At 37.0% G+C, this 15,914-nt stretch overlaps 2 protein-coding genes across 7 annotated transcripts in view; both read right to left on the bottom strand.

Annotated features, from left to right (window-relative positions):
* Positions 1 to 15,914, bottom strand: part of LOC128096310 (ribitol-5-phosphate transferase FKTN) — a 72,019-nt gene that overhangs the window by 55,753 nt on the left and 352 nt on the right. For 2 of the 6 annotated variants that reach the window (XM_052715732.1, XM_052715733.1), the window contains exons 1-2: positions 15,621 to 15,733; positions 1,928 to 2,117 (exon numbers count right to left, since the gene is read on the bottom strand). In XM_052715732.1, coding sequence (XP_052571692.1) covers positions 1,928 to 2,032 — 105 coding nt within the window. In that variant the 5' untranslated portion in view covers positions 2,033 to 2,117; positions 15,621 to 15,733. Of the gene's footprint in view, positions 1 to 1,927; positions 2,118 to 15,565; positions 15,589 to 15,620; positions 15,893 to 15,914 lie in introns of those variants that run through there. The other 4 variants (XM_052715731.1, XM_052715729.1, XM_052715728.1 and 1 more) reach the window with 4 other exon arrangements.
* Positions 2,099 to 15,714, bottom strand: LOC128096309 (zinc finger protein 431-like). The gene is made up of 3 exons (XM_052715727.1): positions 15,621 to 15,714; positions 6,657 to 9,834; positions 2,099 to 2,117 (listed from the first exon to the last, which is right to left on the bottom strand). Exon 2 carries the CDS (start codon positions 9,642 to 9,644, stop codon positions 8,226 to 8,228), a length of 1,419 nt encoding a protein of 472 aa, XP_052571687.1. The 5' UTR covers positions 9,645 to 9,834; positions 15,621 to 15,714; the 3' UTR covers positions 2,099 to 2,117; positions 6,657 to 8,225.

Raw genomic sequence — 15,914 nt, forward strand, 5'->3', positions numbered from 1 at the left:
ACAGTGACACAGTACAGTAAGTTGCTGAAATTATTCAATATTATAGCCAGCATTTCTGAACCAATGAATGCCCATCAAGGAAAAGCATCTGCACACACACATTCCTATGTCTGTCTGTGTCCCCCTCCTTCCTCATCCGCCTCAATCCTTCTCTCTGTCCTGCCTCAGTCTCCCAAGTCCTGAGACTACCACATGAACCAGCTGGTTCTCTGCTATCTCTATGAAATTAGGGTTTGTCTATTTAGTCCCATATTCCTAACTTCATCACCATATAGTGAATTAGTGATAAGATGGAAAATGAGGTTTAAAAAGTATAATGAACAAATCTCAAGTGTCAGGTTCTGTTTTATACTTCCAAAAACAAAAGTCTCCCTCCCAAATACTCCCTCATAACAACACTGCAACGCAAAGTCATTATTTCTAGTAGAGAGATGGTCCCAATACCCACACTTTTCATCATGTACACTGTTATTCAAATGTTCTAGGTTCCTTATAAGTTAATAGTACTTTTTAAAGTCCAGGTTCAGAAAGTCAGAAGGAAGAAAGCAATATTATCAGTATTTAATGATACACCTCCAAATAGTTTGAAACTAAATAGGAGAAAGAATGTTGGATGGTCTAGAGATAAGAAGAGTGTTTCAAGTTCAGAGAAGTTTGACAGCTCCTTACGCTTTCAATGATTTTCTACCTATGAAGTATAAATAACTGAGAGGAAGCTGACGGACAATTAGAATCGCCTCATCCTACAAACACAATGTATTCAACATTCCTAAAAACAAGGCTCGTCATCTTGTTAAACTGCACACTCAACGCCAGGTGCCAACGCCAAGCTGTCTTTGTATTACCATGTCTGGCCTAGTGCTCAGTTAAATAAATGTTAGTAAGAAATTGTTAGTTGGAGGAGAAAGGAAGGAGGAAGAGTAATTAAGGAAGAGCCTGACTCAGTCTCTCACAAGATCGGCATTGTAGACAGTACAATTTAATACAAATGGACATGTGAGAGAAACAAACAACAGAAAAATAAAAACGCAGGGAACTTTGTAATCTTCAATCCTGACAAGCTATGGAAACTGTAGACAGTCATTTGATTTTCACTACAACCCTACATTAGGAGAGGATCCTGAATTTTTAAGCAATTGAATTGGTTGAGTTTGTAGAAAGTACATTTCTAGTGAGCTTGTAGATTATTTATAGTAGCTTTAATGGAATTAAGATCATATATCATAAATTCTACCGTTTTAAAGTGTAAAGATAACTGTAAAGTTAAATATATGTATGTTGGAACACAGTCCAAGAATGGAGTCTGCGAAGGGAATTCTGAGTGCTTGTGAAATAACTCCAAGAAAACAAGACAAGAGTCTCGTGACCTCAGTTTCTTCAAAACACAAAATTATTCTTGAAATGTGTTTTCATGCTCCTCCCAGGTGTAGCAGATAGGAGTGAGTTTACTTCAGCTGTTGTTATTGATGACCTTCTAGGAAGAAACATGTTTTTGCCATGTGTGGCTTTTCCTTGGGATTATACACTTTACTTAGGTGATTCTTCTCAACTCTCAGAGTATAAATTGTCTGATGCTCTGAATAAAGCTGTCTACCACATGAGATATAATGTGGCAGACTTTGATGTGCTATCAAAATTACCTATCAGTAACTTTATTTAACTGATACTAATTTGTAGAATAATAATTTTTATTTGTCAGAAAATGTAAATAGGTTAAATATTATTGAAACATTACTTATGATTTAATTGTATAATTATAAAAACATTTCATTGCAATTTTGAACTGCCTGCTACATCCCACAAAGATGAGAACCCCTGTGAGAAATGCTTATGTAAAGGTTCAACATTATTAATTGAATATACTGCAATGTAAATGTTAAGAAAACACAAAGCCACAATGATATCTAATAAGAAAAAACAGAATTACCTTTGGTGACAAACAGTGCTTATAGTAGTACAGCTGAAACAGCAGAAATGCAGAACTTGTCAGTGTTAAAAGGGCCAAGATTACGTTCTTATTGATTCTACTCATTGGTCTGTGGAGTTTTTTCAGATGTTCTCAACAGTAACCCAGCTGTTTTCATCTTCTTCATGAAATAGGAAGATAATCTTGTTTTCTGTGAACAAAGAGATACGTTTGAAAAGAAAAAAAGGTGAATTTGGAAAAAAAAAAAAGGAAAATTAAAATTAACTTTAATAATCACAGACAGCACACACACAAAAAAGTTATTTAGGGAAGAATGGCAGTACATGGTTACACGGCTAGCATTTGGTATATTGAGGCAGTGGGTTAGCAAGTACAAGGCTAGCCTGGGCTACACAGTGATCTAGACCAGCTTGAGTTACATAGAAAGACCATTTCTTGAACAAAACAAAACAAAAAAACATAAAAAGAAAAACTTGAAGAGAAAGAAAGCTAAGAAAAAGTCATCTGCAGTTCTACAGAACACTTTGACTAAGAGGAATGCAGGGAAAGGCTTCTCCAATGTTTTTGACGAACAGATGTGACCTGGAACCTCTGGATCTCAGAATGTATGTCTGACAAGTCCAAAGGTGATATCACTTCTGACCATACTGAGAACTACTTCCACGGGAAAGAAATGAGAAAGTTTTTAGTCAAGGAGGACAGTATGTTTCTTTGTAAACTGTGTGTGTGTGTGTGTGTGTGTGTGTGTGTGTGTGTGTGTGTGTGTGTGTGTGTGTGTTCCTGGTATTTGCAAGGGTAAAGAACACCTTAGTAAACATTTTGGTCTTTCGCCCTTAGTATCTCCTCTGATTATTTCTTTAGAGTAAGAAATTTAGTATGTATATACTTCCTACCTCCTCTCCAATACATGATTTGGATTAACTATTTTTTAAATGTTCTATAAAGTTTAGCTGTATTTTTTCAAGAATGGTAATACTTCTTTTATTTAATAATGTAAGGTTTCTGTCTTGTGTTTTCAGGTTATAACGAGAAACTGGCGAACTATGCTACCTCTGTCTTCTTTCCTTTTCCTATTTATTTCTGCTTGGTTATTTCATTCTGTACTATAACTATGTTATTTTACTCTTATTGATACAGTGTTCCACAATGACCCTATATACTCTCAGCACCATCAGCCTCTCTGCAGCTTATAAAATAGAACAGAAAGGTACTACTTACTTTCAGTGCTTACATTGTTTAAAAACAGATGTCAGTAGAGTTTGGCTGTGAGGTCACACTTTATTTCCCCTGACAAGTTACAGAATTTATCACTGCCCTGAATGCTAAATATTCTTGATTATCATTCAGTTACACAGCATCACCTACAGGGAATCTGATTTGTTTTCATGGGATGCACGGTGGAAGCACACATATTCCCTATCTTGTTAACATAGACTATATAATGATAGTGATGAGTATATATTCTTTTTTCCTTGGTCTTTGTGTATTCTTTCAACTTATAAAGATTTCTGTGTAGAACACTTCTGGAGTCATTTAAATATTTTTGTTGCAACATTGGATCTCTATTTCCAGAACTACAGTAAGTACATCTCCTTTCTTTCCGATTTCAGTTTGTTCAACTTCCAAAGCATGTCATCAAGCCACCTCACTGAGGCTTCAATGCTGACTTTCCATTCTAATGTCTGTTATTCCTCCTTGTGCGTCTTTTCTTCCTTAGCTCTGACAGACTGCTCTCTTATAATTAACTCCTAGCTCTTGAGACAATGAACACTGTCTTTATTTTTTGCAGGGCTATTAACTGAACTCAAGGCTTCTATCCAGGACTGGCAAATTACCACCAAGGTACAGCCAACACTGTCATTTTAGAGATTTTTAAAAATGATTGTTGTATAAGTACATTCATGGGTATGTTCACATGTGTGCAGGTGCACGAAAAGGACAGAGGTGGTCAATACCCCTGGAGCTGGAGTTACAAGGGTTTATTGTGAGTCACCTGACATAGGTACTAGGAAACAAACTCAGGTCCCTTGGAAGAACAGTATATGTCTTAACCAGAGTCTTCTGTCTTTCATTTTAAAAGTTTAACTATTTCATAAACCCCACACCACCTTAGGCCTGCATAATATCATTATGGGTTGTTACTTGTTTTATGGTTTATTTTCTTCTTCTTGTAGCATTTTTCATGGACCATGCTCATTTCCTTTTAATTACTTACCTTTGAATGGCCTGAGCACCACAAGACCAGTTATTCATAAGAATACTGGAGTAGGAGGGAACAGCATTATATTCTAGACTAGATGGAAGTTCTTTCTGACAGAATAGTTTATACATGTGTGTATGTGAGAAAAATGGAGAATAATTATTAGATGTTAGAAAAGTTAAAACATTACTCCTTCATGAAAAACAGGTACCAAAGAGTTTCTGGCAATCTCTTCTTCCGTTTTGCTGTTGTAAGGATAGTGCACTTGTGTATACCTTATTTGCTTTTCTTCTTGCTAGTTCATGCTGCCAAACATCTATGGATGCTCCTATGCCTTCCCTATATGTTCTGACTTAGTGTAAACAGAAGAGCCATTCTCTATTCTGTCATTTTGGAGACCTCTTTCTACAAGGATCTTCTTTTTACATGTGGCCACCATTCTGCAAATATTTCAGTTTGGCGTTATAACACTATTTGTCTCAGGGAAGCTATATTGTGTTGTTTGAGGGTAACTTCAGACAGAATAGAATACAAATATTTTTACTCTGCCATTTTAAATCCTAAGTTGTGGTGTGGAGCTTTAAAACAATCTAAAAGAACTGACAAAGCTGAAGCCACATAAAATAAGCACTGTAAGAAATCAAATAAGATCAACTACTCAAGAGAAGGACAACAACGATGAGAATTACCTACATCATCTGTAGATAATGTATCAAGGTGATGGGATAAATCATGATTTTCTCTATTAAACTGTGAAAATTAGCAGCATCCACCAACACTGATGGTGGTCCTAGTGTCTGCTGTCAGCTAAAACTTGTTACAATGGTTTCTTCAGAGGTGGTCATGGATAACAATTATTTCTCACTCTCCAGATTTAGCTATTCCTCATACATGTATTAAATAGCACACCAGTGTAGTGCACGCTGCTTCCTGGTGAAATTTAAGCTGGCATGCAAACTACCATTGTTAAGCCTCTCTAAGCTCAATTATTCTAAAGTCCAACTTAATATACTGTTGTTTTGGGGGATCTATCGCTATTTTACAACTAATACAAAATTAATTCATTAATAACATAGAAACCACTTAAAGAAAGCAATGGGACAGTTTCAAAAAGAGGTATCTCAGACAACATCACTAGCTCTGGCTTCTTCAATGGCAGAGGTCCCAATCAAGATAATATTAGTGTACCTATTTCTTAGTTGTGACATTTTAGCCACCATTGTAAAAACAGTTAAAAAGGATGATACATTTCTTACTTTACACATGTGTAAAGAAGATACTGAATCATGTGTAATGGAAAATATCATAAAGCTAATAGAATAAGCAGAAAAGGGAAAACAGATGGAAAATATCTGCAGAAAAAATAAAATAGAGACACTCACAGAAGAGATTTAAGCAGGCTATGTACCCTGAAATTCTAATGTAAAGAGGCTGCTTTAACTATGATATATTACAGTGTAAAATTATTTTTTTCATTTGCAAACAGGATTATTCAGTTTGTCTGGTTTTGCTCTATGCTTCAATGAAAATGTTTACAGTTTGAAAAGAAGACATATTTCAGTGATGTAACCTTTAAACTAATCTTATTTTGGAATGACTAAGATGACTCAGTGGGAAATGTCTGGTTTGCAAGGGTAGTAACCTTATCTTGATCACCATATGAATATGAAACAAAGTAGACCCATTAAATTGTCTGTCTCAACCTATCTGTCATGGCCTAAAAACCCCAAACCATATTACACACACACACACACACACACACACACACACACACACACACACACACACACTAGAAATTAAAAAAAAATTCATTGCCATTATATTATCTGGCATCTTTGGATAATTCCCTTAGAAGGCAGTACTTCAAGTTGAAGGGCCAAATGAATAACTGATGGGAGGAAGATGATGCACTGAACTTCAAACAATACATACATATCTATAGCATATCAAGTTGTATTGCGAAATATACAGTTGATTGCTGATAGTTTTACCTCATTACATCTCTTCCAGAGAGATGAAAGTGCCGCTTTGGATATACACATGAGGTATGTAATGTTTCTTATACTCTTCCCTGTTTAGTAATTTAACATTATCATTTTTAAAACATGTTGACAAAACAGTAAGCCTTGGGGATACATGATCTACCCTTGGACTTCTACTCAGGAGACTGACACATGAGGATCATGAGTTCAATGTATTCCAGACTAATTACTGACATCCAAACTAGGCTGGATAACAAACAACATCTCAATGGAATTTTTAAAAAGATGAAAAAGAAAACCAACAAAAATCCACCACTCTTTCACAGATACCTTTACTTGAAAAGTATGATCAACATTGCCTGATGTTTAAATGAACAATGGACTACTTGGATCATGGGCATCTGATTCTATGCATTACAACAGAAAAATATCTATCTCGAAGTGAAAACGCAACCAAAGATGAACAATGGCCACAGGAGGTATATAAGGATCACAAATTGGACTTGAAATAATCGATTTTCCAGAGATATAGCACTTTAATAACTACCTCAAATACTACAAAATAGAAACCACAACGCACTGATCTCCACCATCAGTCTTTAGTGAACATTGTATGTAATTTTCTTCCTTCAAGGCTATGAAGAAAAAAATATGAAATAATTTTTTTTTCTTGAACCTGAAGACAACTAGGATGAGTAAGTTCTTTACAAAATCATTTATACATGAATAGGAATTCCTCTTGTATGAGTTTTTCCCTATTTTTTTGGCATCAAGATGATATTAAAAGATTTTAAAATATTTAAAGGACTAGAGACATGGCTGAGTAACTAAGACAAGTTCATTCCCAGGACTAAAGTCAGGTTTTTGACAGCTTCCCATAATCCATGCTACAAGAAGCTCCAAGGGTCTAACCTTCTTGGGTACCAGAATGCACATGCATATAACTACACAAAGACACACTGACATCACAAAATTAAAATCTTAAACCAATTTTCCCTCAAGAATGCTTTTCTCTTGAAAGCATTCATTCTTGTAACATAAGTCTTGAGACATTTAAAGGCTTATAGAGCTTTTTTTCATCATGAAGTGGTTCATATAACAAAGCTAGCATGTAGGCTTCAAGTCAGAGAAATCAATCCTTCTCACTTGGTGGCATCATTTCAGAAGATTTCGGAAATGCTGCTCTGCTTAGGAAATATGTCACTAGGGGTGGGTCTGAGAGTTTTCATCCATACACCATTTCCAGTTCCTACTCTCCGCTTCATGGTGCAGGTTGAGGATATAAGTTCTTAGCTTCTTGCTTTAGCTGCCACGTCTGACAATTGTTGCCATGCCACATTCAAAGTGATCAGTATCTCTCAGGAACCAAGAGCCAAATTAAATTCTTTCATAAGTTGACTTGGGAATTATGTTTTACTACAGAAACAGAAAATGCACTAATGCATATCCATAAAGTTTTATCTATGGATTTCTTCTTTCCTGTGATTGAGAGAGGTAAGCAATCTAAAACTTACTTTCTAATTTAAATTAATAGGCCTATTGTCTATGTGAGTTTGCAGGTACAAACAAAATTAAGAGAGATATCATAATGACTGAACAGATAGTTGACACTTGCCAGAATGTACATCGGTTGGCCAATGATCTTACAAAATCCTTTATAGTCAGATTTCATTTGGTATTTCATTTTTTTCAGATTCCCAGAGATTAATGTGATATGCATAGGTTTTAACAGCCCAATTAGACACTAAAAGTTTTACTTGAGTATAAAAACTAACATGAATTTCAAACCTTTGCCACATTGACTACATTTATAGGGTTTCTCAGCAGTATGATTTTTTTCTTATGGTTTTGAAGACTACTGATATTTGCAAAGGCTTTACCACACTAACTACATTCGTAGGGTTTCATCCAGCATGTCTTCTGTTATGTATTTAGAGACTACTTTGATATGCAAAGGCTTTACCACACTAATTTCATTCATAGGGTTTCTATCCAATATGGTTTTTTTATGTCTCTGTAGACTCCTCAGACATGCAAAGGCTTTACCACATTGATTACATTCATAAGGTTTCTCTTGAGTATGTGTTCTGTTATGAGTTTGAAGATGATCATGTTTTTAAAAGGCTTTATCACATTGATTACATTTGTAGGGTTTGTCTCCAGTGTGTGTTCTTTTATGCTTTTGTAGACTACTGTATTTTGAAAAGGCTTTATCACATTGTTTACATTTGTATGGTTTCTCTCCAGTATGTGTTCTTTTATGTTCTTGGAGACTACTGTAATGTGCAAAGGCTTTACCACACTGATTACATTCATAAGGTTTCTCTCCAGTATGAGTTCTTCTATGTGTTTGGAGACTCTTTTGACATACAAAGGCTTTACCACACTCATTACATTCATAGGGCTTCTCTCCAGTATGTGCTCTTTTATGTTCTTGGAGACTACTGTGGTATGCAAAGGTTTTACCACATTGATTACACTCATAAGGTTTCTCTCCAGTATGTGATCTTTTATGAGTTCGAAGATTATCGTGTTTAGAAAAGGCTTTATCACATTGATTACATTTGTAAGGTTTCTCTCCAGTATGTGTTCGTTTATGTACTTGGAGATAACTATACTGTGGAAAGGCTTTATCACACTGATTACATTTGTATGGTTTCTCTCCAGTATGTATTTTTTTATGTACTTGAAGACTACTGTGATATACAAAGGCTTTACCACATTGATTACATTCATAAGGTTTCTCTCCAGTATGAGTTCTTTCATGTGTTTGGAGACTCTTTTGACATACAAAGGCTTTACCACACTCATTACATTCATAGGGTTTCTCTCCAGAATGTTTTCTTTTATGTGATTGGAGACTCTTTTGAGATACAAAGGCTTTAGTGCACTCATTACATTCATAGGGTTTCTCTCCAGTATGTTTTCTTTTATGTATTTGGAGACTCTTTTGATGTGCAAAGGCTTTATCACACTGACTACATTCATAGGGTTTTTCTCCAGTATGTGTTCTTTTATGAGTTCGAAGATTATCATGTTTAGAAAAGGCTTTATCACATTCATTACATTTATAAGGTTTCTCTCCAGTATGTGTTTTTTTATGTATTTCAAGTTTACTGTGTTGTGAAAAGGCTTTATCACATTGATCACATTGGTAAGGTTTCTCACCAGTATGTATTCTTTCATGTATTCGGAAATGACTGTAATATGCAAAGGCCTTATCACATTGATTACATTCATAGGGTTTCTCTCCAGTATGTCTTCTTTTATGTATTTGAAGATGATTGTGATATGCAAATTGAGTGTTTTCAGAGAGTTTCTCTCCAGTCTGATTTCTTTCATTCTTGCCATGTCTTGTAGAACTTTCATAATTTTGTTGACTATTATGATCTTCCCAACTGTAGCCTATAGCAGAGAGGTTCCCGTAGGTCTCCAGCATCACATCTTTGTATAGATTCTTCTGGGAAGAATCCAGCAAAGCCCATTCTTCCTCACTAAAGTCCACATGTACATCGTCATAGGTCACTGCATTCATTTTGTGGTCTCAAGGGGCAATCCTGTCTTCATTGTCACAGCTTTATGCAATGAACTCTTAGGATCTCCTCACTGGGGTTCTGACTCATGTCCTGGCTTCCTAGCTTGAACATGCTGTCTTCTCAGCTCCCTGCAGCAGCACTTGCACAGTACACAAACCCAATGGTACCAGATCCTCTTCAATGCCAAGCCTGAAACCGAAAATTATTCTTAAATGGCATGGGAAAAGGACAAAATTAGTACAAAACTAGTACATCAACTGAGATCTATGCAATGGAGAAGAAAACAGCTAAGTGGTTCTAGGCATCAGAGCTATCAGTCTTCCTGTCTCTAGCCTAGAGTGTCATTTTAGGTAACAGAACACACATTCTTTTAGTTTTCATTTCATCTTTTATTATCAATTTGACTATACATCACAACAGGAACAAGGTTGAAAAAAAGTGGTCAAAGGAACCAAACACACTTGTGATGGAAACATGTACAAAGTAAGGTTCAGATTGTTTTCACATTCTTTCTGTAGCCAAGAGCACTACATAGTCTTTCAGTGTCACAGCTGGCATTCAAATACACCCCTAACTGTAAAGCAAATAGGAAGTCAAACTAAAAAAAAAAAAAGAGAGAGTAGTGCAGTTCAGGAAATGTGTGGTTAGGAGCCTAGGTAGCAGAATGGGAGGCATGAAAAGAAAATGAAATCAAAGAGGCACTCAGAAGCTGATGCTCAATTAGAAGCTTCACTCCAGTTGACTAGAGTTCATAGTGCTGAAAGGTATGACACATACTACTGGAGAAGGAAAGCAATCATCAATCTCACCTAGCTGTGAACCCTGTGAGCTATAACAGCAACCTGTCTGCACGATATACCCCCTGACTGTGCAATAGTGGCACCAATGTTACAGGCGCAACCAACCACCTTTTACTTGGATTTAAGGCCAGCTCTACAAGATGGAACCTATACCTGACACACTAATAAGGCCAAAAACCTCAGACTAGGTAAGTCATAGGCCCGAAGTGAAACCCTACTATAATTACCCTGCCAAGTGAACATAGACATAAAATGATTCCTTACTGCATACTGTTATATTCATAGAGTATCGCATTGCTGAGCACTCATTAGAAAGATTTTTTGCAGTAGATAATAATTAATACAGACACTCACAACTGGATAACATTCAGAAAGTGAGAGTCTATGGAGCACTAAGTCTTAAAGGGAAAGCCCATTAAAGCCCTCCCCTCAAGGCTCAGGGATATGGATATATATATATATATATATACATACTTTCTCATATATATGAGAAAGTAAAAAGACTGTAAAAGTCAGAAGTGATGAACAAATCCAAGGAAATAGCATTTTTCAGACGCAACAGGGCTAATGACATTTGAACTCACAGAGACTGTGACATCATGCACAAGACCTGTACTATTTCGAGTCAGACAAAAATTCCAGCACAGAAACAGGGAAGTGGGCATAAAGTCTCACCTCTAACCAAGAAGGTGTGTGTGTAACCATTAACTTCTGGGAGGGAGAAAACCCATTTTCTTCAAAGGAGTGACAGAATATATAAAACACACCACAGGACAAGCCATATGCTCATGAATAGTTAGTTGGTCAACACAAAATGGACTCCAAGTAATTTTTTGTTTTGTTTCGATTTTTAACATAAAGAACCTGAAGTTGAGTGGGTATCTGGGAGCAGCTGGGGGAGAAGAATATATGACTAAAATATATTGCACAAAAATTTTTTTAAATAAAAAAGAGGAAGTCTAATACAGCCTCATGGTACAGGCCTATAATACCAGCTACTCTGGAGGAGACAGGATGATGGTTAAGTTCAAGGATTGCCTGTGATACAGACTTCCTGGCCAGTCTAGGAAACTTAGCGAGACTATCTAAATATAAAAACAAAGAGCTAGGAATGTAGCTCAGCAGTAGAGTGCTTGCATACACAAGGCCCTAGATTCAATCCGAGGACTGAAAATCATAATGATCAAAATTGATCTTTATCTATTTACTATTCATTCACTTCTTAAACCTTTCCAAAATAATCTTTACCTCACCATGTTGCCACTTAGAAGGTGAAAGGCAAAATAATGCAGTCTTTCCATGTGATTATCCAGAAAAATCATAAGCACACAGTGACTCCTTTCTGAATAAGCTATAACGAAAGTTCTGAGGGAGTGATGGAAATAAAGACATAGGGAACAGAGGTTTTATTAAAATGTAAGATTGGTAAGGTTAAACAGAATCCGCCTGCTCCAACTGGACAAGAGGTGAGTGACTCTTCTCCCACCTAGAGAGTCCTGCCTGTAAGATCTAGGCCATGAGGCACATTCTGTGCCCCCCAAATCTAGCGCTACAGAAAGCACTAGGAGGGAAACTCCAACATAAGGAAATCAGATGCACACACAAAAACACAGGCAATAGATAACCCCACAGCAGTAAATCCCAAAAAAGAAAATACACACACATTACCACTAAAAGATAACAGGAACTAACAATCACTGGCCATTAATATCTCTTAGTATCAGTGGACTCAATTCGCCTATAAAAAGACAGGCCTATAAAAAAAAAAAAAAAAAAGATCTTTCCTTCTGCTGCATACAAAAAACACACCTCAACTTCAAGAAAGGCACTACCTCAGAGTAAAAGGCTGGGAAGACTTTCCAATCATATGGACTTAAGAAGCAAGCTGGTGTAGCTATACTAACATCTAACAAAATAAACTTCAAACTAAAATCAATCAAAAGAGATTGTGAAGTACATTACATATTCCACACAGGAAAAATGGACCAAGAGGAAGTCTCCATTCTTAACATTCATGCCCCAAATACAAGAGCACCCACATATGCAAAACAAACAATACTTAAGCTTAAATTGCACATCAAATCCCATACACTAAGAGTGAGAGACTTCAACACCCCACTCTCACCAATGGACAGGTCTGCTAGACAGAAACTTAACAGAGAAATAAGGGATCTAACATATTATGACTCATTTGGACTTAATAGATATCTATAGAACATCCCACCCTAAGATAAAAGAATATACCTTTTTCTCAGCACCCCATGGAATTTTCTCTAAAATCAACCACATACTCAGTCACAAAGCAAATCTCAAATATACAAAAAAATGGAATATCCTCCTGTATTTTATAGGAGCACCATGGCTTACAGTTAGATTTGAACAACAACAGAAATTATAGAAATCCTACAATCTCATGGAAACTGAACAATGCTCAATTGAATCACCAATGGGTCAAGGAAGAAATAAAGAAATTAAAGACCTCCTAGAATTTAATGAAAATCAATGTACAACATACCCAAACTTATGGGACACTAGGAAAGCAGTGCTAAGAGGAAAATTCATTGCACTAAATGCCCACATAAGGAATTTGGAGATATCTCACGCTAATTACTTAACAGCACATCTGAAAGCTCTAGAACAAAAAGGAGCAAAATTACCCAGGAGGAGTAGGCACCAAGAAATAATCAAATTGAGGGCTGTAATCAATTAAATAGAAACAAAAAGAACAATATAAAGAATCAATGAAACAAAGAGTTTTTTCTTTGAGAAAATCAACAAGCCATACAATTCCTTATCCAAACTAAACAAAAGGCAGAGAGATAGCATCCAAATTAACAAAATCAGAAATAAAAAGGGAGACATAACAGAAAACAGGAAATCCAGAGAGTTACCAGGTCATACTTCAAAAACCTGTACTCCACAAAATTGGAAAACCTAAAAAAAAAAAAAAAAAAAAAAAAAAAAAAAAGACAATTTTCTGGATAGGTACCACATACCAAAATTGAATCAAGACCAGATAAACAATTTAAATAGACCTATAACACATAAGGGAATATAGTCATTAAAATTCTCCCAACCAAAAAAAGCCCAGGACCAGATGGTTTCAGAGCAGAATTCTACGAGAATTTCAAAGAAAAACTAATACCAATACTCTTCAAATTGTTCCACACAATAGAAACAGAAGGAACATTGCCAAAATGTATGAGGTTACAGTTAGTTACCCTGATACTCAAACCACAAAAAGATGCAACAAAGAAAGAGGATTTCAGACCAATCTTCCTCATGAACATTAATGCTACAATACTGACAAACTGAATCCAAAACACTTCAAAAAACTTATCTACCATAATCAAGTAGGCTTCATCCCAGAGATAGAAGGATGGTTCAACATACAAAAATCTGTCAGTGTAATATACCATATAAACAAACTGAAAGAAAAAAACCACATAATCATCTCATTAGGTGGCTGAAAAGGCCTTTGACAAAATCCAACACCCTTTCATGATAAAGGTCTTGGAGAGATCAGGAATACAGGAAACATACCTAAACATAATAAAGGCAATTTACAGCAAGCCGACAGGCAACATCACATTAAATAGAGAGAAACTCAAAGCCATTCCACTAAAATCAGGAACAAGGCTGTTCACTCTCCCCATATCCATTCAATATAGTACTCAAAGTTCTAGGTAGAGCAATAAGACAACAAAAGGAAATCAAGGGGATACAAACTGGAATGGAAGAAGTCAAACTTTTGTTCTTTGTAGACAACATGATAGTATACTTAAGTGACCCCAAAAATTCTACCAGGGAACTCCTACAGCTGATAAACACCTTCAGTAACGAGGCAGGATACAAGATTAACTTTAAAAAAAAAAATCAGTAGCTCTTCTATATGCAAATGATAAATAGGCCAAGAAAGAAATCAGAGAAACATCACCCTTTACAATAGCCACAAATAATAAAATACCTTGGAGTAACTCTAACTAAGCAAGTGAAAGTCCTGTATGACAAGAACTTGAAGTCCCTGAAGAAAGAAATTGAAGAAGATATCAGAAAATGGAAAGATCTCCCATGCTCATGGATAGGTAGGATTAACATAGTAAAAATGGCAATCTTACCAAAAGCAATCTACAGATTCAATGTAATCCCTAACAAAATCCCAACATAATTCTTCACAGACCTTGAAAGAACAATACACAATTTCATATGCAAAAACAAAAAACACAGGATACATTAAACAATCCTGTAGAAATAGCAACTTCTGGAGGTATCACCATGCCTGACCTCAAGCTCTACTATAGAGCTATAATAATAAAAATAGGTTGTTATTGGCAAAAAAAAAAAAAAAAACCTGACATGCTGACCAACGGAATCGAATTGAAGACCCTGGCAAAAGCATCCTTATCTATCACCAAGCACAAAACTCAAATACACGAGGATCACAGACTTCAACATAAATCTAGTTACACTGAACCTGATAGAAGAGAAGGTAGGAAGTAGCCTAGAACCCATTGGAACAGGGGACCATTTCTTAAATATAACACCAGCAGCACAGTGGCTTGCTTCGTGCTACCTGAGAAATTGGCAATAGTAATGAGATCAGAATTCAGTTCTCTGGACTCCTATCAAAAGCTTCTAACTACCCTGCCCCAGTTATATACAATCTTTCCCGATATTCCCCAACTGATTATGTAAATGGAAGCCAGGAAAGGTACACGCAAATAACTGGCATGGCTAACCACGTCTACCTTTTATTATTATTATTATTATTATTATTATTATTATTATTATTATTATTATTATTATTATTACTATTGCCAGCCACCGTTATTATTAAGCACAGTGAGCACTCCTTCAAAAGTACTAAGGACGAATACTGAGGAGTCTCAGAGGGCAGGAAAGACACTGGCAATTCAACCACCTCCTCTCTTCCAAGCGGCTGCAGCTGGCCCCTGCACACAGAACTTCTCAAGTCCTTCGCGGGGCATCAAACTCCTTCAGGGGGAACTCTGGTTAGCCGCCTGCCATTCTCCCTGTCCCTGGCGAGTTCATGCCTCCAGCCACTACTGAAGATGCAGGCAGAGCAGCCGGCTGCAGCAGTTCCTCCCCTGCAGAGGCACCTTGCCATGCACCGGTCCTCACGTCTCCTCGTCCTCCCCCATCCTCCGCTCTCACCACCCAGCTCAAAAGATGACACCGTCCCGACCCGGCTTCTACGAGCGTCTCCATCAACCTCCGAAATCGAAGCCGGTCAGGACGATCAGCGGACCGCAAGGGCACGTGGGGACTATCTGCTTCCGTGAGGAGCGCAGCGTGCCGGCGGACTGACTCACACATGGACCTGCGGCCGACCTCCGCTGCTCCCACCGCCTAGGGCGGGTACCCCGAATGTGGCCGACCGCCAGTCCGGGTACCGGGCGACCAGCGACACCTGCCTGAGGAGGCCCGCCCAGAGCCCAGAGACACAGC

This window comes from Peromyscus californicus, unplaced genomic scaffold (assembly GCF_007827085.1).
Source record: "Peromyscus californicus insignis strain IS unplaced genomic scaffold, ASM782708v3 Scaffold_5__1_contigs__length_169319896, whole genome shotgun sequence".
NCBI classification, from domain to species: Eukaryota; Metazoa; Chordata; class Mammalia; order Rodentia; family Cricetidae; genus Peromyscus; species Peromyscus californicus.